A 21,723-nucleotide genomic window follows, 5' to 3' on the forward strand; every position below is an offset into this window, starting at 1 on the left:
TTGGGAAAAACATTTCCCCCCCCCCAATTCTAATATTATTGTGAAAGACCGGAAGTTTTCTCGTCTCCTTGTATTTTTAATGCACGCCTTCACATAAGCTCAGCAGTCTTCCATGTACTGGTCACCTCCACTATCTTTAGCCCCTGCTGGGAAGTGAGGGGAAGTGCCGTACTTATCTTCCCTGCTGTCATCGAGGCTGCCAGTATTTTTAGGGGACAGCAGCAGCTGCAAAAGCATTTAACAGTATTCCACGAACAATGACACTTGGGGTGTCTAAGGGCTGAACGACGCAGAGATAGGGGGACCATTCGGAATCTGCGACTACTGAGGAAATTGACCTTTGGTTCAACCAAACAGAAAGCTTTCAACAATGTACTGGAGTAGAACAAGGGAGCTTTGAAGAAAGCATGTATCTGCATTTGAAGTCGGCTTGGGACATTATTCGGCGTCCAGGGTCCCAATGGTATTGCTTCTTAACTCAAAGACTGACTGCAACTGCGGAATGTATGCTGACGATCATTGTTGGCAACTGAGGCGAGGTAGGTCATCTGAGGGGTACACGGCACAAATTCACAGGGGGCAGAGGTCATTTCAATTAAATCAGACATGTAAACACAGGGGTTAATCTCCTCTCTTTAAACCACCAGTGGGAATATTGAAGTCCATATCATGTCAGTATGCCATTTTGTACTGCAAACATAACACTGGCTTTTAGTATTAATCTGCACCCAAGTATATAAAAAATACTCAAACTAGACTTGGTAATAATCCTCTAGGTTTCACTTCCAAGATTAAAGGCAAGGCAATCCATTTACAGACTGCAGTGAAAGGAATATTATGGACCAGTCGGTCACCAGAAAAAATATTTAGAACAAAATTTGGATGGGACAGTACTTTGAATTTTTTAATTATTTCTCCAAAAGCCACAATTAAACAATTTGAATGTGGCTTCAGACATTGCCTTCCACACATCCTACATAAAAAGATCAGTCAGAAAGTCAGAAATTGTCTAACTGGGTATGCAGTTTCAAAGTTACAAACTACCATGTATGCAGAATACAAATGAATGAGAATTCCGAAACAAAATTCATTTTTACCATATATTAATAACAGAGGGAATTGTCTAACCACTCTGACAACAAAAGGAATTATGCAGGCCCAGCATGTTTTGGACTGTAAAGTCTCTTGGGTGGGCAGACTGAATTCGTGCTGTGTTTGTGTGAGCACGCGTATTTCAGAACCTTCTTTGTGATACCTGACACATACTCTCTTGCAGGTCTTTATTTAGTTTGAGCTATATTAAGCACTTTCCCACTGAAATACAGCACCAGCTGTACTGGCTGCTGTTGTAATTGGACCAAGGACCATCTCACGATGGGGCGGCATGTGTTTTCCTGTCATGCAGACAGCTCTAATTCAATTAACCCTAATATTCATACCATCCGCTTTGTGCTGAAACACGCACATCACTGTAATTTTGTAATGATGTTTGCGTTATCTCAAATACAAACATACTGTCAGCTAACCAATAACATGTAATATGTTATTATTACCAACTAATATCATGTATGCTGTCATACTATTAATCAAATTTGGCGGGATAAATTTTTTGTCCACTTGCAAATTTCTCATATTTTACTCTGACCCACTTAGGGATGGGCGATATGGCCTAAAATTCATATTGCAATATGGAGTGGCACCTTCACCAAACTTATTTACAGTACAGTACAGGGCAAACGGACTAGTTTTGTTGTGCGCAATTTTGTTATGTACGATAACCGAGACAGGGTATGAAAACCAAAGCAAAATTTTTCATTGAAAGCCCAATTATATAAACTGAGGTCTGACTGTGCATTGCAGCTCTCTTGTGATAACAATATATATCACAATATATTCTTTGGCATATAGATTATAATATAAATTATATATATATATATATATATATGTATATAACCATTTCAAAACAGGTTGCAGGTTACATAGGCTCCGCTCCTCCTTTGGCTGCTGATGTATGTGGTAAGGTATTATTAATTTCTGGTGCGCCATCGAAGGCCACATACAGAAAAATGAAAGGATGCATGTCATATTTTATAAAGCAATATGCTAAGAAGTTATTTCAAGAAGAAAAAATACACCTCAGGTTTGTGATGAAGGTAAAAAATCACATTATTAGTATGGACTTTGGTCTTTCACTCTTTTTTTCCCCTTTTTTGTTGTTTTTTCCCCCAAATGTTTCAACTTTTATCTTAAATATTCTTAGCCTTCTAATATGACTTTATTTCCATAATATAACTTTTTCCCCAACCTAATTTTCCCAAAACAACTTTATTGTTTTGTTTGTTTTTCATAGTATTACAACTTTTAAAAAATAACGTTTTTAAATATCTCTGACACTAAAATGACATGATTTCTTCTCATAGTATTGCGAGTTTATTCTCATAAAACTGCAAGTTTTTTTTTTTATTTCTGCTGTTGTTGGGGGTTTACTTGTAAAATTTCTTCTCATAATTATGACTTTATTCCCACAATATTTGTTTTATTATCATAACATTATAACATTATAACTTTTTCCGCAACCTATTTAATTTTTCAAAAATTACAGCTTTGTTTTGTTTGTTTTTCATAATATTACAACTTTTAAAAACATCTTTCTTTAATTTTTCAACTTCTTTCTAATAAAATGTTGTTACTTTTCCTCATAATAACCCCCATTTTTTTAATTACAACTTTTTTTTGTTGGATTAAAAATAAATTCTCTTAATAATTGACTTTAATATTAATTTGACTGTAACATTACTGTACATTTTTCAGTTTTTGCTGGTTTTGTTTTTTTATTTTCTTGTTAAATTATATTTTAGAATGTGCTGTGATAATAAAAAACCTTGAACACACTTTGGACACCCCTGTGGTAAAGTGTACTAAGCATTTATTCTTCAACCTGCCTTAACAGTTAGCATGGCTTCTCTGTCTCCTTCTGTTCTCACTTGCTCGGTGTGTTCATGCTTAGCTTTCAAAATTCGTCAACCGGGGAAAAATATATAGTAGAAGTAATAGATGAGACCACGGAAGGAAGTTTGTCCGCTGGAAGGACAAACATTTCATCCTCGTTTTTCAGCATCGGTTGCCAGCTTGAGGGTCTTGCGTTCGGAGGCCTCCTACACAGCATCCTCCCAGGGAACAGTGAGCTCGATGATGTAAACTCTATGAAATGTGGAGGACCAGAGCATGAGGTCTGGTCTGAGGTTTGTTGTAGCAATCTCAAATGGAAAACAGAGCCTTTGGTTCAGGTGTCCTTCCAGTCACGTGCTGGCCGATACCCAATGTTGTGTGCTTTTGTTGCACCTTCTCTGATGAACTCTCTTGCAGATGCTGAATGGAGTGCTGGAGGAGGCAGGGCATTGATCTTTGTGCATCTGGTCTCCAGGGTAGCTGCAAGGCGCTTGAGGACATGGCTGTGTCGCCAGGTGTAGCGGCCTTGTAACAGGCTTGTCTTGCAGCCAACCAGAATGTGTTTCAGGTTGGCTGGAGATGGACAGAGGGGGAATGTTGGATCTTCTCCACACCATTGGTTGAGATTTGAGGAGGTAGGCAAGACATCGTATGTGGCTCGTAGATTGAAGCTGATGGGAAATACTTCTAGTTCAATAGTCTTTTTAGTGCTGTGTTTGTGCTAAATTGTGCCGTGTGCTGCTATACTTTTTGACTTCAAATTTTTGAGTAAATATTGAGTGTCTGGCGATAGTGTCAACCTTCCCCCCGACTTTCTTCAAGCTGAGCAATGGTGTTGTTTGTTTGTTAGTTGTGCCTGTGAATAATCTCATTCATTCCATGTCATTTGTATTCTCAGGGCATTCAATCCATCACAACTGGACTGTTCAGGTTGTCTTAGAAGACGTTTTAGCTCTCATCCGAGCATGCTTCAACAGTTCATGCTCAAAGACTAGGTGGGACACACGCCGGTCAGACTAGATAGGACAGCTCTCGTCTGAGAGCTTGGTGCAAGATCCAATCTATTAAATCTCTAAAGGAGGAGGCAGGTCCAGACAGGAATGTTTGGCTCTTCAGTGGTGTCAAATGACAATTGTTAGGATACAATGGAGTGGAGCCTCTGCTGGCCAGCGATGGTCATTTGGGTGGTATCACCTTCGTTAGCATCCCATTCAGATGTAATGATGGTCATGGACCCATCTGAAACCAAGGTGGATGTGCCTTGTTTATTTGTTTGAGGCTATATGACGGACACTTTTAGGAAGGGATGAAAGGACAGCATTGTATGTGGGGGAGAGGTGGTGTCATAGACCCCCCCCTCTGTTCAGAGATGCCTTCTCAACCTAAACGTAGATGGCTTCCTTCACTTCTCTTTCAAACCATCTTTCTTCTCTGTCCAGAATGTGTGTATTTCTGTCCTCAAAAGCGTGCTCTTTCTCTTTGAGATACAGGTAGACCGCAGAGTCTTGACCTGCACAATTAGCCCGTCTGTGTTGTGCCATGCGCCTGCTCATTGGTTGCTTGGTTTCCCCGATGTAAAAATTGGTGCATTCCTTCCTGCACTGCACAGCATACACCAGATTGTTCTTCTGGGTATTGGGTGTCCTGTCTTTGGGGTGTACCAACCTCTGTCTCAAGGTGTTAGCAGGTTTGAAGTGTACTGGTATGTTGTGTTTGGTAAAAACAAAACATCTGAGTTTCTCAGATAGGCCTGAGACATACAGTAAGGGATGACAATGTTATTTTGTGTCTGCTACTCTTTTCTTCCTCATACACCTTGCTTTTGTTCTTTCTGGAACGAGATACACTTTGCACAAACAATGAGCTCGGGTAACCACAGGCTTTAGGGCATCCCTCAGGTGCTTTTGCTCTTTCTCTTTGGCCTGTGGGATGGTGGGAACATTATCAGCTCTGTGCTGTAGGGTTCCGATAATGCCAGTTTGTGTTCCAGTGGGTGGTGTGAGTCAAAAATTAGGCATTGGTCACTGTGTGTGGGTTTTCTGTAAACACCAACATGGAGGCCCCTGTTGTCTGCAATGTGAATGCCACAGCCAAAAAAAGCCAACGTATTGCCTTTGACATCCTCACGTGTGAACTTGATGTTTTTGTCCACTGAGTTAATGTGCTCGGTGAAGGCCAGCACCTCTAATTTTGACCCATGTGTCTTCCACATGTATAATCGATGTTATTGTGTTGTTATTGTGGATCGATGGGAAGCTGTTAACACAGTTGTTTTTTATTTGAAACTCGTATTGGTACTTCTATTGTATATTTGTTATTTATCTTTTGAGTGTTAAGTTGCTGTGTGATGATTTTAGCATTCTTTTTAAGATGACACCGTGAGTCAGACTTATATTGAGTGATGACCTCCTGCAATTTCCGATGTGTTGATAAGATCGTTGTGAGGTTTCTCGTAGCTCATGATTGGCTTCTATCAAATAAAGAGCTACATGGTCCTCACGGACTTGTGCATGCCATAATATGCCATTTTATGACGTGGACGAGGTTTATAGTCCATTGTGGCTTACATATGTACAAATCCCTTTTTCTCTCTAAATTTAGTAGGTGTGGCTAAACACCAGTGCATCTTATACACCGAAAATTCCGGTAGTTTGAAATAAAATATCAATATCAAATATCATAAAAATGTTTCACTACGTTTTCATGCACTGGAATCGACTGTCTGCCCTGTTGGCACTTGACAGATAAGGAAAGGAAGAAAAGGCTTAGAGCAGGGGTGTCAAACTCGTGCCATGGAGGGCCGAGACACTGCAGGTTTTCTTTCCAGTCAGTCACTAAAGCAGGTGATTTTAATGATCAACACCTTCAATTTGAGGGAAGGAGCTCATCAATTAAATCACCTGCTGAAGAAACTGGTTGGAGAGAAAACCTGCAGCGTCTCGGCCCTCCAGGGCACGAGTTTGACATATGTGGCTTAGAGAAAGTTATTTAAAGTTAATTAATGCATTTCGTGTTCCTGCCTATGAAAACGACCTTATATAATTACTCATAATATGGACATTATTACAGACAGTAAATTTAAATATTTTTCAAAAATTTGCTGCCACAGCGACACAGCAGTGGCACGACAGCAGCGGCGGCCCACCTTACAATGCAGCCCAACACCACAGCTTCAAAAAATCCTAGGGGAAACCCTGACGCCTTATAATTGCAGAAAGTTGGCCTGTGTGGGATTACTAATTACTTTAATTTTGTTAATTCAATCAAGTTCAGATAATCTGCGGCAGCTGACACCTTCCAATCATTCACCTCCCAATCAAAACTGCTGATGCTGTTCTTGGTGGCTAATTTGGCAATCTTTGCAAGATGTTTGGTTTCAAGGCACCAACACAGACTGAATTCCTTTGCACAGATGCAATTTTGTAACAAAACAGAAATACATTTCCTGTATACTGCTTAGAAGCTTTCCTGTTCATTGGAAAACGCTGCCTTTTCTGAACCTCGACTTTTCTTGGACATTTTGAAATGATTCATGTTTTTCAACAAGGTAATGTCTGATACAGGTATCAAAATTACCTCAACCTACAACCTCATGTTAAATTGTGTGTCAATATAGTATTTGTGGCACTGAATGTATTTAAAAGATGTTATGTCCAAGCGTTGATGGGCCGCATTAAAATAGCTTGACTGGCTGTTTGACATTTGTGATTCTGCAGGGCGCCACTGTAGTGAAATTTTTTAAGCAGCTATTGATGTGTGTGTGTGTGTACTGTTTCATATTAAATTACTCTGTTTAACATTTTTTTTCTTTTTAGAAATTTCCATTGAAGAATCGGGGCTGCTCTGGCCCAGTGAATAGTTTACGTCTCCTGAGCGGCTTCAATTGAAACTCAGCTGACGGAGCAAAAATGGATGTTTTTGGTGGTGCACCTCGCTTCCTGGCGTATCCCAGACCGGTGTTGGTACAGAGTGGAGCTGATGCAGTCCTAAAGTGTCAGATCGGTGGTGATCCAAGACCTGCAGTCATATGGGAGAGGAATAATGAAAAGATCGACCCACAAGGACGATACAGAGTCTTCGAGGATGGAAATGTTTACAATCTGATCATAACTGCTGTTGCCATTGAGGATAGCGGGCAGTACATATGCAAAGCAAAAAACGGCATTGGTGAAACATATGCAGCGGCCACACTGAAGGTGGAGGGTGAGGCACAAGAAATGGAGTTAAGAGAAGAGAATAAACCACGATTCCTTATCAAACCCCTATCTACTCGTGCTGGACGTGGAGAAGATGCAGTCTTCTCATGCAAACTCTGGGGAAATCCACGACCCGAAGTTACCTGGGAGAAGGATGGCAGAAAACTCAGTGAAATATTTGAAAGCACTCATTTCAGTGTGAGTTACCAGGATGGGGGATGGTTCCAGCTCAAGATCTTTAAAACTCGTGCACCAGATGGTGGTGTATATACATGTAAGGCAAGGAACGAATTTGGGGAAGCATTGGCAGGAGCTGTACTGCTTGTTGATGCAGGCCCTGGACATGAGGACGATGGAAATCGGAATGGCTACACAAATGGCCACAGAAAAGCTCATCAAGGAAAACAGAGGAGCAGTAGGCAGATGTCCACTCAACACAAAGACGAAACAACGACCAGGTCGACGAGAGTAAAAATGTTTGCAGTGACAGAGGGAAAACATGCAAAATTCCGCTGTTTTGTGACTGGAAAACCCAAACCTGAAATCATTTGGAGAAAGGATGGAAGATTGATACTCTCTGGAAGGCGTTATTTGTTATATGAAGATAGAGAAGGATACTTTACACTCAAGGTCCTGTACTGTAAGCAGAAGGATAACGGAGTCTACGTTTGTGCTGCATCCAATACAGCAGGCCAAACCCTCAGTGCTGTACACCTCTCAGTAAAGGGTAAGTCAAGATTACTCTGACATATTATTTACTGAAACATATTACACAACATTTGGAAAGTGAGTACTGTATATACCTGCTGTCAGTCTGTAAAGATCTTGCCAGAGGAATGTGTGTATGGTGTTATGTGTCCTTGGATAGGATTTCATTCTGTTTGCTAGAACGCTATCAGCGAAATGTATCCAAGAAGGTACACTGAGATTATGAGCTAAATCTCCAGCAGCAGTATAAAGTCTGGAAAGTCACTTAGCCTGTGAAATCACTGGGAGAGAGAGCATGCGATCACAAAGGGATGAGACGGGATCATATTTCTCACATGGCACTGAGAAGCCCAAACTCAAAGCACATGCTGAAAACTGTATCAGGGATACAGTGACATGCGGTCAGGGGCGGTAGGATCATGAAATTTGTCCAACTGTTATAATTGTATTTTTTGTATGATTCCCATCGGCTTTAACATTTTCTCAAGTAAATTTGCACATTTCCTGATCACATACCGGTGAGTGCACTGCACTCAGCGCACTAAATTGAAAGTCAATTTCTTCTGCATGTTGTCAATATGTTTGCAGAAACATTTATTCTCCACCATGACTTTCTGCAGCCCATGTAATGTCTTTAATGTAAATGTGGCATTATTATTTTTGCTAATCATACAATGAAATACGAATAAATGTACACACTGAGGAGCTGCAGTAATGCAGCAATGCGTGAGTTGGAAGATGCATGTCTCTGCCGTCCTTCTACAGAGAAGAGAAAAGCTTTTTTAACTTTATTGAAATACACAAACAGTAGCATCAGCTCGTGTCAACAACAAGTGAATTGCATTAGAGATATGAACGCATGAATACATTTTGACTGTCAAGACGGAGGATTATATATCCAAGCTCAGGAGGTGATCAAACTTTTACAACAAAGATTTTCCCGGAGAAGAATAGAGCTCATGTAATTCATATACAAATAAAATAAAAAAAAAGAAATAAAGAAATAAAGAAATAAAAAAGTAATGCCACAAATGGTTTTTAGTTTATACAAAATAATAAATGCAAAAACAAAGTTTTTTAACAAAAATGAATTATTGTCTATCTTTCTTGTTATTTTTTTAAATGTGCAACGTCTATTAACATTTGAAAAAACTCAAAAACTCCAAAGGAATCAGTGCCTCACCAGCCGTGAACATCACCGCATGTCACTGCAGATATATATATATATATATATATATATGTATACATACAGTATGTACAGTATGCAGTATGTATTGCAAAACAAAGCAACACATTCTATTCTATTAATGGATATTAGTATTACATTGGTTGATTCCAAATCAACTTTAAAAGAATCATAGTAGCTGTTTATGATTTAAGATTTTACTAGTCGGGTTAAGCCATTTGTGAGGAAAGTAATCAGGCGGCTTTGCATCACGGCTAAGTGCAGTCCACATTCTTTTGTTTACAACTGTCTGGTACAGACTGATGGTGTCAGTTACGGACACTTTATTTCCTATCTAACACCCCCAATGTGTTTATGATCTCCCATTCCTCATCCTTGTCTCATAATTATGCAAATCTTCTTTGTTACACAGGAATGAACTGTCCCATTTACATTTGTCATATAGTAAGTCTGGTGGGACATTAGGACATTATTACAGATAAAATTTAATAGCTGTAAGAAAAAACCCAAAAGGAAAGGGTAAACAAAGGTTTAAACAAAGTAGTGTTTTTCTTCCTTCACTGTGCCAGAGCCCCCTGTGCGGTTCAAACAGCCTCTCATTGATCTTGAAGTATGGGAGCAGGACTTGGCTGTTCTTGAGTGTGAAGTTCCCGAAGACTCTGTTCCAATCACATGGTATCTGGAAGATAGACGACTACAGCCAGGAGCCAAATATGGAATGGAGGAGTGGGGAACAAAACGCCGACTAACTATCCGTGACATCGGAGTAGATGATGACGGAATTTATCTTTGTGAGATGCCTGATGGTGGAAGAAGCATTGCTGAGGTAGCAGTGAAAGGTAAACCATAAGAAAAGTGGATATGAAAAGAATCCTTAACACCACATATTATATGACTTTACAATAACTACTCTTTATTAAAATACACTAGTCTATATGCTCCTTAAATGTTATCCTGCACCCTCTGGTTGAGAGCCTTCATGGGCAACATTAACGTGGCTATTGTCTTTTAGATTATTCCCTCCATAATAATATTTTTACAGTGTTACATGACATAGTTAAAAACAGTGTCCTATGTTCTCTGTAGAACTTCGGTTTCTCGAATTTTCTTGAATTTTTGCTGGCTTGTTTCAGTTTCTTTTCCTTATTTTGACTGAAAACACAGAAACAATACTGATCAAGAAAAAAGCCACTGACATGGGAAGTTCTTGTTTCCAGTAAGGAGTGTCTGCTCTCCAATAGTTTCTAACCCAGTTTAATGATACTATACTGTGGAATCTTGGTTTTCGTTATTAATTCGTTTCAAAAGATACGTATGAAACGTAAGAAAACCGAGGCATTTTTTCCCATAGAAAATAAGGTAAATCCATTTCAGACACCTATAAATATTTAAAGAAATTTATTTCATAGAGAACTGTAGTTTTACATGCAGAAAATAATGCAAAATATAAATGACAATGGATGGAACTTATTGTTGATGCGGACTTTCCGAACATCCTGGCAAGATTGAATTCAGTAGTGTTTCTCCCTTTCCTTATCATATTGCTGACACTCGCAATTTTCTTTGGACCCATGCCGGGTTATATAGCAGTCGCACTCAATAAAAAATGCACGGACAGAGAGTCAGCAACGTGTAGGGTGCTTTGTTTGGGCACTCATTTTCAGAAGCCACAGTGCAGGGCAAACTGACCACTTTGAAGTGCAGTACTGAAGTGTAATACTGAATGAAAACTGAGACAGTATGCAAAAAATGTTATAAAAAAATTTTACCAAAAAACATACGAAACCCGAGGTTTGACTGTATTTCAGTGGTCACCCAGCTTTTCAAAGCCAAAATCTACTCCACCGTCATACAAAAGGCAAAGTTCTACCCTAATTTAAATACTTTACAGAAAAAAACCCATGTAAGACTCCACCGAAAATAACTCCCTACTTTTTGTACCTTTTGGTACAAAAACACAACAGTGTTGATGTCAAAATATGGAAAAGGAAAGGTATTTACAAAAGTATATTAATATGAATCTCTCCTTCAGTTGTGTGCCGAGTGTTCATAGTGGGAAACATTGCAGCAGTGTATCGTAAGATGGTTCCTGTGTTTTCAGTTTATTATTTCCAAACTAACCATTTAAGAAAAGAGTCTGCAACATCCAAAAGCGATGTTATGACCCTGTGTAACTGAGAGAAAGTGGAAAATAAATTCAAAATCGTGTAGTGAGTTCCTATTTTTGAAAAAATCATCCATTTGACAATTATTCTGTCCTGGAAAAGGACCCAAAATGAATAAAGCGTTCAAGCCCATGATGACTTTCTGTAAACTTCTGACCAGAACTGTATGTACTCTATATTGTGCAGGACTTTTTCAACCAACTGCATCATTTGTTTCTTTAGTGTATAAGGTTGCTGCATTAGATCCCAGTGTGTTTTGTGTGTGTTATATTCAAACTGTGTCTTCTTAGGTCCAATTATGCGTAAGCTTCCAAGGAAAGTTGATGTCCTGGAAGGGGAAAACGCTGCTTTTTGCGTTGAGGTGGAGAAAGAAGAGATGGATATACACTGGTACAAAGATGGTGTTGAGCTGCGTGAAACGCATCAGACCATCCTGAAATCCTTTGGTCGAACTCATATTCTGGTTTTTGTCAATACAATGCCCCAAGACTCCGGTTACGTGACTTTTTTTGTTGGCAGATCCAAAACTTCCTCTCAGCTAAGAGTTAAAGGTACAATGCAATATATTGGTATATTAATAGCCACAATATTGTGATTATTTTCATCATCTCCTTTCAGCGGCCAAACATTGCCCTCCTAGTAGTCCAGTGGGAGTGCAGATCAATACAGAACGGGCAAATGCAGCACTTCTCTCATGGACTCCAGCTCAGGACTCACGGAAAAACCCTCCATCTGGCTATGTATTGGAACGACAGGAAGTTGGCACAGGTTCACAGGAGTGGCTACAGTGTCTCACCACTGACTCTGCTACCTCAGTGGAGATCCTTGGCGATAGCGTGCCATGTGAAGCTGATTATAGATTCCGTATTTGTAGTGTCAACAAATATGGCAAGAGCAACAATGTGGAGTTCCCAAGAGCGGTTCACTTGGGTAAGTTTGGTTTTAAATCAATCAATTCAGCTCATACTTGATTATTTCTTCCTGCTTTAATTTGTTCCCTTTTCCAGTTCCGGTAGCCAGAATACAAGCCCCCTTGCAGGATGCACTGGTGCCAGAAGGACAAGATGCAGTCTTTTCAATTGAGTTATCCGCGTCTGTTATTGGATCATGGTTTTTAAATGGTACACAGCTTCAGGAAGATGAACGTTTTTCCATGCGTCGCTCAAGGACACATCAGTCTCTTCGGATTCAAGGGGTTCGAGACACAGAAAATGGAGCTGAAATAACATTTATTGCATATGGCATCCGGGATTCAGCAGCACTGTATATTCAGGGTATGTCCTAAGCAGCTGTTTTACCCGGACCGGACAAAAACATGCAAAATCATATTCAATCAATTGAAAAATTACTCTATTCTCATGGATTTTCTCAACTCTGCAGCTCCTCTCGTCAAGTTCTCACCACTGTCGGAAATGGATCGAAACAAATTTGTTGAAATTGGGAACCCCATTGTGCTCTACTGTGAGCTCTCAGACCCTGTAGCTCCGGTGCACTGGTATAAGAATGGGGTGGAATTACAAACAACAGATGGTCTTCATATCCAATCAGAGGGCACCATGAGAAGAATTGTCATCCAATCAGCAGAATTCTCACATTCAGGAGTGTATTGCTGCGATGCCATTGATGACGTCATCAGGTTCAATGTGGAAGTAGAGGGTAAGTGTGAGAAGTCCTTGTGTTATTTTATCTGTAACAGCCTTAAAAGGGAAATGTCTTCCAATATTCCTCTTTTGAAATATGCATTACCAAAATATTACTGTAAAACACATTATTTGAAATATCTAAATATCCATAGCTCCATCTGTGAGGTTTTCAGCAACTCCTGAAGCTGAGAGGAACAAAACCATCTATGCAGGCTGCCCTATTATTTTACAATGTGAGCTGTCAGATCACGATGCTCAGGTGCACTGGTACAAAGATGGGGCAAAGCTCTTTCCTCAAAGTGGAGTAGATATTCAAACTGATGGCTTGGTGAGGAAGTTGGTTATTCCGTCAGCTGACTTTTACCACTCTGGGTTGTACTGCTGCAAGACAAAGGGTGACACCATCACATTCAGTGTGAACATCAAAGGTGATTTGGCAGTATGATTTTTTTCCCTATACCTGTATATCCTATATTTACTACTTGTATGCCCGACATCTAACTCTCACAACACGATTGTCTTGAGCTGTTGCTTAACTGTGACCAGTTCTATTACCGTTTCATGTTGAACTAATTGCTAACAGATCTTTACAGTGGCCTCGATGTTTACATACATTTGACATTAGATATTGGTTGAACTGTATCTGTAGCTCCACCTGTGAAGTTCTGCACAATTGCTGAAGAAATGAGGACCAAATGGATTGAAGAGGGGAGTCCTGTTGTACTCCAGTGTGTGGTTTCTGATCCGGAGGCCCTTGTTTGCTGGTTCAAGGATGAAACAGAACTCATGTCAGACTCAGATTTAGAAATCCATTCAGAGGGAAACACAAGGACACTAGTTGTTCAGTCTGCAGAGCTGTGCCACTCTGGTGTGTACCAATGTACAACAAAGGATGACACCATGGACTTTCAGGTGGCGATAAAAGGTGACTTTTTTTCTTTTGCGAAAATATTTTAACCTCACCCTTTCTTCCCGGATGCATTTGTGTGACATCCCTTTAGAGCATGCATTTATAACATTAAAAAACAATACCAAACTGCCATACAGCATATACCATTTTATTCATTACTCGACAGTCACTTAATCTGCTCAGCAGTTACTTTCGTAAGGTATTTATTTAGCTTTCTGAATCTCCAATGCTAGCCAAACCAGTGATGTCCTCCACTGACTTTGACTTCGAGAGAACAATGTCCTTCGAAATGGACACACCTATGGTGCTGGAAAGTGAGATTGCAGACCCCACTTTGCCTGTACAATGCTATACAGATGGTGTGAAGCTCTTCCCACTTGAAGAGTGGAACATGCCGAGTCAAGGCACATTGAGGCAACTCATTGTTCCTACAGAACTCATGCATTCAGGGCAGTACGACTGTGAAACCTCAGATGACACTGGCCACGTCGCTGTGGATATTAAAGGTGATTATAAATTAACATTTGAATTCTAAAACAATGTTGAAACCTGTCTTTAAACTAGGACCATCTAACATTTATAATGGATGTATCTGTCTGTGTCGTGTTGTTTTTTTAACTGTTTCATACGTTAACTTGTTTTACTAATCTATGTCCAACAGTATGTACTTAGCTCATGACTTCTTCTAGATTACGGAAAGTTGTGAGCAATTAACCCCTTTTTTAATCAGAGTATGGATGTGTTATGTGTTATACATAATTATGATTTGAGTAATCGCCTTTAGCGCCGTTGGTGCCGTTGTCACCCTCACCGAAGTGTGTGGAGAAGCAGTCGCTTGAGGCACCTTGCCCTACCGAACCAGCTTGCGAAATCGCAAACCCTGCTGCCCAGGTGTCACTGCAGAAGGCTAAAGCAACAGATTTAAATTTGGAACAAGATTTTAAAATGGAAGCCATCAAGAAGACCCTTGTCATTGAACCAACTCATCCATCAAACTCTGGAGCATACTATTGTGCAACAGCAGATGATGTTGCTCCGTTAGTTGTAAACAACCAAGGTGATTTATTTATCTTTTCTCTTTTTCCACTATAGATTTGCCTTTTGACTCCATTTCAAGCAGCTCTATTCTGTGTTCTCGTTTGTTATTTATATACAAAAGTAACATCAAAGACTGCAATGATTTAAAATATATTTATATTCCACCCCAAAATGATTGTCCATAGTGCCGGCTGTGACATATGGTCCAGATGTCCAAAGGGCAGAGTCTGCTGAAGTGCCCTGCCCAATTGTTCAACAATTTGAGATTTCAGATCCCATTGCCAAAGCTTGTTGGTACAAAGATGGAACCCCAGTCTCCCCCAAAATGGAATCTTTCTTTGAACCTGAGAGCAGCATCCAAGTTTTTCCATCTCCAGTCACATTTGACGTGTCTGATGATGCAGGTTTTAGCTGTGAAACATCTGGTGCACCATTAAATGAGGACATAAAAGGTGGTTTTGCGCATCATACCTGCATAGTTACAATTCAAGTATTATGTTTCACTCCGGAAGATATGACCAAGCTCATTGTTTTCTCTTTGGCTTTGTCCAAACAGCAGATCAGTGTCACTATGGTGATGAAATTGATGAGGTTTCTGATGCATCAGTCCAAATCACTGCGGATGTCAAAGGTGATTTAATATATTTCAACATCAGTCATCCATGTTAACCCAGCCCATACATGCCACTAACAATGATTGTTAGTAGGTTGGTTGGCTCAATCATCTGAGGCACTTGTCCGATTTTATGAAAACTGCTTTTTGCCATCTTCTGAATTAGCCTCTTATTTTTTTCCGTAGTTTGTGCTCTTAAATAAATGTGTGGGTGTTTAGCTGTTGAGTAGTTGCTCAAACTAACATGTACTGTTGTGTTTGTCACTACTCTCTTAACGGCAACAAACATCTTTGCACTTAAAATGCTGCTTACAACTCTTTGAGCTCATTCCATGTGATAGACATCAACAGATCATCTTACCGCCACAAACCTTTGCCCCGTTGCAATGACAATGAAAAAGAAAGCAATGTAATAGACTTCTTCAAATGAATAAGTACACTTGTTTTGTGTAAATGCTATTGATTGATAGCAGATTGTAGGGGGAACTATAAGAGCTTGATTTCAGACCAAAACTGGTCGACCATCTTGTTTGTCTTTGCAATGGATGACAGCATAACTCCATCCTAACGCACAATGATGTCAATGAAATTGTATTATGAGAAGAAGCACTGAGACCAACAACCACTGAAAACCTTTCTGCTTATAGCTAAACTGCCAAGGTTTGCCTCTGAACAAGAGAAGAAGACCTCAACTCAAGGAGCTTGTTTTGAGAAGTGCCTTTTCTCAAAGCACAAGTCTGGCATCTTCAACAACAAGAGTGGAGATTCTGTGACATATGAAGAACATTCCAGGCATAAGACAACTCTGCCAGCTCTTGAAAATACAACTGAATGGATTTCAACAAAAGATCAAAAAGAACATAATCAACGAAGAGTAAATACCGAATTTCCATCTGACTGCAGCTCAGTAAAGCCATCTACCATGAAACATGACATATACCATCACACTAAACATTTCACAGAATCCCAAGGTGAGAAATCGTTTTCCCATATACAGGAGACAGAAGACCCTCAAATTTCTGAACAGCTTATTACTTCCTTGCAGACAGCTGTCCCATCAGAGGTTTGTAATTTTCTAAGGAGTGTTGAATCAGAGGATAATAATCACAAGATTGTAACTGGCCAGTTAGAAGAGCATCATAGCTCAGCACAGACGGCTGTCCTGTCAGAACTAGGTAACCACCAAAAGACTTCAAATCTCAGGCCAAAGCCCTTTATTAATGATTTAGAGCCTGCAACTGTCTCATTAGACAGGTTCTATATTTCTGAAAAAAGTCCCCACTCCAAGAAACTTTTTAGCTCATTACAGTCCGCAACGTTTCAAGCAGAAGAGCGCTACAATTCCACAGAGATGCCAGTCATAATGACAAATCGTCTTAACTGTATCCAAACTGCAACACTCTACTCAGACAACCCCAGTGACTTGATACAGCCTGACTTTTACCAATCTGAGGACGTGAATAGTCAACTGGGTAGCTCAACTGTCTCCTCAACAACAAGTAATGCGCCTGGCTCTTCATGTTGTTTGGAACTGTATGACTCTCAGTGTCCAGAAATTATGCAACCAAAGGGGAATTCCAATTGCCAAACCTCATCTGTCAAACCAGAAGAAATCTCACAAGCAGAACAGGCTGGATGTACCCAACAATATCCGACCTTACTGAAAACAACAGTCCAGACAGATTGTCATCACAATACAGATGCTGCAAAGGACCAAATATGCAGCACGCTAAATTCTGGGAAAGGATCCTCATGGCTGTTTTCAGGTTCTGCCTGTTCCAAGCAGACATCCCATGTCCAATCGGATGAGAGCTATCCAACAGGGACATTTGACAGTCACAACATTGTCGCTGCAAATAAGGTGGCTGTTGAAGGTGATTTAAATGGTTAGCATTACTAAAAAAAAGGGCATCTCTATATAAAATGAAGAGTTTGTTTAGGGATTGTTGGCACCTTGACTTCATCTACTTAACTGCCATTTACTTAAGTGAAACTACAACATTTTTTTATGACAACATTTAATTGATAGTCTGAGGAAAATATTAACAAACACAGAAAGGAAGATCAACCAAAACTGTATAAAGCTCAAGTGAATTTAAATATATACTGTACATGAAGTTTGTATTTGCATACATCATGGCATGAATGTCATATTAATTTTTGGCCTTTCATTATTTATTTGAACCATTCTTTTTCCAGGGTCAAACGATTATACAACATCCTGATAAAGATTTATTTAGTGTATTTTTTTTTTCGACTGCACAAATGGTCAAAATTGTACAGATCGGCTCAAACATATGCATGCACCCTGCTAACATTTGGTTAAATGCACCTTAGCCAGTTTCCCCTCAACTCGATGCTTTTTGTAGCCATCAACAAGCTTCTGGCACTGACCCGGCATTGAAGTATAGGGTTGAGGTCAGGGATTTGGGATTGCCATTTCAGGAGATTTTTTTTGCATTATTTCTATTCCATAACCAGTTTTGACGCATGTTTGGTGAATTGTCCTGTTGAAACACCAAAATGTTTCTTAAGTTTTAGCTATCTAACTTAATATGAGGTGAATGTGAAGAATTTGACATAGTGTTACGTTCCATATTTGCCCCTCCTGTTCTGCGGTTTGTCTGCCCTTGCCGTCTCCGACCTTGCTCCAGCTGGAGGCGGGACAACTGGGTGTTCCTGCTGCTGACTGGCTGTCTTGCTACTACTTTTTGGGACATTTAATAATTGTTGCATCTTCTAGTTGTATGCCCAGTTGTTGCAATCTGCTTTTCTTTGTTTCAAACAGTAAGTTTCCATGGGGATGTTTTGACTTACGTGTGCGCCCTCCTTTGCTGGCTTTGTTGTACTTTGTGTGACTCTCCTTAAAGAGCCTAACTGTTTTTCTGTCTCACACCTTTGCATCGGGGTTCCAGACCTACACAGCACAGTCCTTTTACATTTTTCAATCAACTTTGTGCAGTGCACAAATGCTATCACCACTATGCTTGGCAGTTGAAGTGTTCTTAGGTTTGAAAGCACATTTGATGTGCACTGATGTACGCTGTATAGTCATTCCACCCTGGAAAATAAATCATTAAAGGCCCCAAATTAATATGTTTGTGCTCATGATGACTCTGAATAAACTTCTGACTGCAATTATACATATATTTTAATTACAATATTTATTTTAAAGTGGAAGTGTTATTTGTATGACATTTGATTTTCTCCAAACAGTTGTTTTGTTGATTCAGTAATCATGATGCAATCTTCTCTTAATGTACCTCAAAACATCCTCAGCTCCACCTGTGAGAATTTCAACACCATGTCAGACTGAGATGGAACAGTCAGTGGAAGTTGATGAGCCCACAGTACTGTGGTGTGAAACGTCTAATCCTATTTCTGAAGTCACTCGGTACAAGGATGGAATAAAACCACATGAAGAGGCTGGGCAAGACATGCAGGTGGATGATTCCACAAGAGAAGTGACTTTACATTCGGCCGCACAGTCTGATACGGGGGCTTACAGCTGCATGCCAACAGACGATAGAGTGCAGTTTCAAGAGGATGCTAAAGGTGACAAATTGCTTTTGTCTGATCTTCAAATAGAATTCCATCAAGATAGAATATGTACAAATGCAATTTGCTGTGCAACTGTTGTTATAATCACTTGGTTTGGAATAACTCGGACCATGTGCTTGGCTGACTTCTCCCTGATCCCTGAGACTTTTGCTCTTGTGCCCCCATCTTCTCTCCTCCGTGTAACACCCAGTATTAGTTAAACTCATTTGACTTTCTTGCGCAGCCCCTTGCGAGTAGCTTGTGCAAGGGGCAGACATCCAGTAGCTGCAACTGGAAAACAATAATAAAAATAAGAACAGAACAGATTGTTCACCATCTGCTGGATGGACTGCCCTGAACCCAAGAAGCATATATTAATACTGTGCTGGCTCGCTAGCCCACTTGTATTAGCATGCTAACTCCAAACAGATAAATAATCACTTAGCACAGTCATGGTCTCCTACAGCACATCACCATTGGCAGCTCTTACTAATGTCTTGCGTGCCAGCAGTGTAGTAACATGCTGAAAGTCCTTGGTACCTCTTACTAGACATCAGGCAAAATTGTTATTGTTTAGTAAACTGTTGTGTGTTTTGTAAAAGAAAGAAAAAGTATAGTATAGTAAAAACAGCAGTTGGTTGCTGTGACAATTCATTTTAATTCATTTAAAATAAATAATACCTCATTCTCAACATATTGCCATGTTCTTGTTAATCCAATTCATAATGGACTAACTACTAGTGTGTTGTACCTTACACATTTTATAGGTGGGCATTTTTTTTTTTGCATATTTTTGTTTCATATTTACAGTTACAGTCATTCAACGACTTAAGCATAGAGTGGGACTTTGTATATACTCATTTGAAGGGTTTCATTAATTGCTTCAAATGAGAAGCAAAGTGAGTTGTCAAAATGTCAAATCTTCAATTATATTCATGATTCAGATATTTTGATGCTCTAGGAAAGTATTATATACAAATTATATAGATTGCTTTGACTGATTTAGTTCATACCAATACATTCCAAAACTCGAATAGGTTCATTTTGTATTCTTCTTGAATATATGTTTAGTTTATTATTTCCAGGCAAATTTTTAGGTATATTAGATGGTGTTTAACTTGACATGTTTGTCGACTGTCACTTTCAGTCTTCCTCAGAAGTGTCAAGGTAAAACACCATCTAAAGTACTTGAAAACTTTTTTGGAAATAAGAAACTAAACACATACTTTTCAAAACTAATTGCACTTTGCATTCCATTCTTTAGTTCCACTTCAGAAGTTTTCAGCTGTGTCAGAGGCTGAGCAGAAAAGGACAGTCATGGCAGGCTGTCCCGTTGCTCTACAGTGTGAGCTGTCAGACCCCACTGGACAAGTCACATGGTACAAAGATGGAACACAGCTCCTACCTCAAAGTGGAATAGACATCCAGTCAAAGGAAAACTTGAGAAGTCTAGTTATTCCAGCTGCCAAGGTAGCTCATTCTGGCGTATACCGTTGTGAGTCGAAGGATGACGGCATTCAGTTCACTGTGGAAGTAAAAGGTGATGCTCGGAGTCTGTAACTTTAACTGGCCTTGCACTATAAACTAACTGGAACAACAAGTGTTCATGTTTTCAACCAACTCACACAATGTTGTCATATCAACTTTAAACTATAGTTTCTATGATTTAACCATAGACATGATTTAACCAAGACATACATATGCAGATACAGTAGGGAAAATAAGTACCGTATTTTCCGGACTTTAAGTCACACTTTTTTTCATGGTTTGGCTGGTCCTGCGACTTGTACTCCAGAGCGACTTACTGTATGTGTTTTTTTCCACACTGACAGCCGTGAGAGGGCGCTCTAGGCTTGTGCGCCTGTATCTGCTATTCCTATCACTCCTGTACCACTGAAAATGTACAATGCAAACATCAACTTATAACTATTTTATCGCTTCAGCCTCTCATCCACACGGGAACAGCGTTCTGGGTGACATGAAACGGTATTTTTTGAAAACGGCTTCCAGAGTGGCCGTGTATACAGGCAATACGAGAATGATGACGTCACCAACCCACCACTGCCTCGTCGCCGTCACATGACCAGAAGTGAGCTTTGATGACAAGCCAACATAATAGCTCAATATTTTGACGGATATGACTCACCGATACTCTGCAGCGACTTATAGTCCGGAAAATACAGTAATTGATCATCTGCTGATTTTGTAAGTTTACCCCCTTACAAAGATATGGCCAGTCCCAAATTTTTATGGGAGGTTTAAAAACCACCTCTCACTGAGTCTCTTTTTTTCTCGGCCACCATGGGCAAGACCAAAGAGCTGTCAAAGCACCTCAGGGACAATATTGTAGACCTGCACAAAACTGGAATGGTCTGGGAGACCATCACCAAGAAAGATGTTAAATAAAAGGTTATAAATTAGATTGGATTTTTGGTTTGGGGGTAATATGTATTTGATCCCCAAGCACAATGTGGCTTTGTACTTGGTGATGAAACCCTTGTTTGAAAGCACAGAGGTCAGACATTTCTTGTAGTTGGTCACCACAGTTGCATACATCTCAAGAGGGATTTATCCATTCTTTACATATACTTCCCAAATCTTCATGGTCTCACGTTTCAGTGTGGAGGTCTAAGCTAAACCACTTCAGCTTCTTCTTGAGCCACTCCGAAAACCCATCCGTGATCAAGCTACAGTGTTCTGGCTGAGGCCAGTAAGTTCTCATCATGGACCTGGTTTATCCTCAGTGTAGTAGTGTTCTTGTACTCATAACAGAGA

The 21,723-nt window shown here is 39.8% G+C and overlaps 1 protein-coding gene across 19 annotated transcripts in view; it reads left to right on the forward strand.

Annotated features, from left to right (window-relative positions):
• LOC129187979 (obscurin-like protein 1) overlaps positions 1-21,723 on the forward strand; it is a 44,859-nt gene that overhangs the window by 163 nt on the left and 22,973 nt on the right. For 9 of the 19 annotated variants that reach the window (XR_008572499.1, XM_054787866.1, XM_054787872.1 and 6 more), the window contains exons 1-16: positions 242-539; positions 6,765-7,872; positions 9,609-9,878; positions 11,495-11,755; positions 11,823-12,134; positions 12,212-12,478; positions 12,585-12,860; positions 13,000-13,275; positions 13,497-13,772; positions 13,991-14,263; positions 14,542-14,814; positions 14,981-15,247; positions 15,352-15,426; positions 16,056-17,282; positions 18,688-18,963; positions 20,213-20,488. Coding sequence is in view for 18 of the 19 variants with exons in the window: in XM_054787866.1 (XP_054643841.1) it covers positions 6,858-7,872; positions 9,609-9,878; positions 11,495-11,755; positions 11,823-12,134; positions 12,212-12,478; positions 12,585-12,860; positions 13,000-13,275; positions 13,497-13,772; positions 13,991-14,263; positions 14,542-14,814; positions 14,981-15,247; positions 15,352-15,426; positions 16,056-17,282; positions 18,688-18,963; positions 20,213-20,488 (5,620 nt within the window). In the remaining variant the exon portion in view is untranslated. Of the gene's footprint in view, positions 1-241; positions 540-6,764; positions 7,873-9,608; positions 9,879-11,494; positions 11,756-11,822; positions 12,135-12,211; positions 12,479-12,584; positions 12,861-12,999; positions 13,276-13,496; positions 13,773-13,990; positions 14,264-14,541; positions 14,815-14,980; positions 15,248-15,351; positions 15,427-16,055; positions 17,283-18,687; positions 18,964-20,212; positions 20,489-21,723 lie in introns of those variants that run through there. The other 10 variants (XM_054787868.1, XM_054787867.1, XM_054787882.1 and 7 more) reach the window with 10 other exon arrangements.

Source organism: Dunckerocampus dactyliophorus, chromosome 9, assembly GCF_027744805.1.
Source record: "Dunckerocampus dactyliophorus isolate RoL2022-P2 chromosome 9, RoL_Ddac_1.1, whole genome shotgun sequence".
Lineage (NCBI taxonomy): Eukaryota > Metazoa > Chordata > Actinopteri > Syngnathiformes > Syngnathidae > Dunckerocampus > Dunckerocampus dactyliophorus.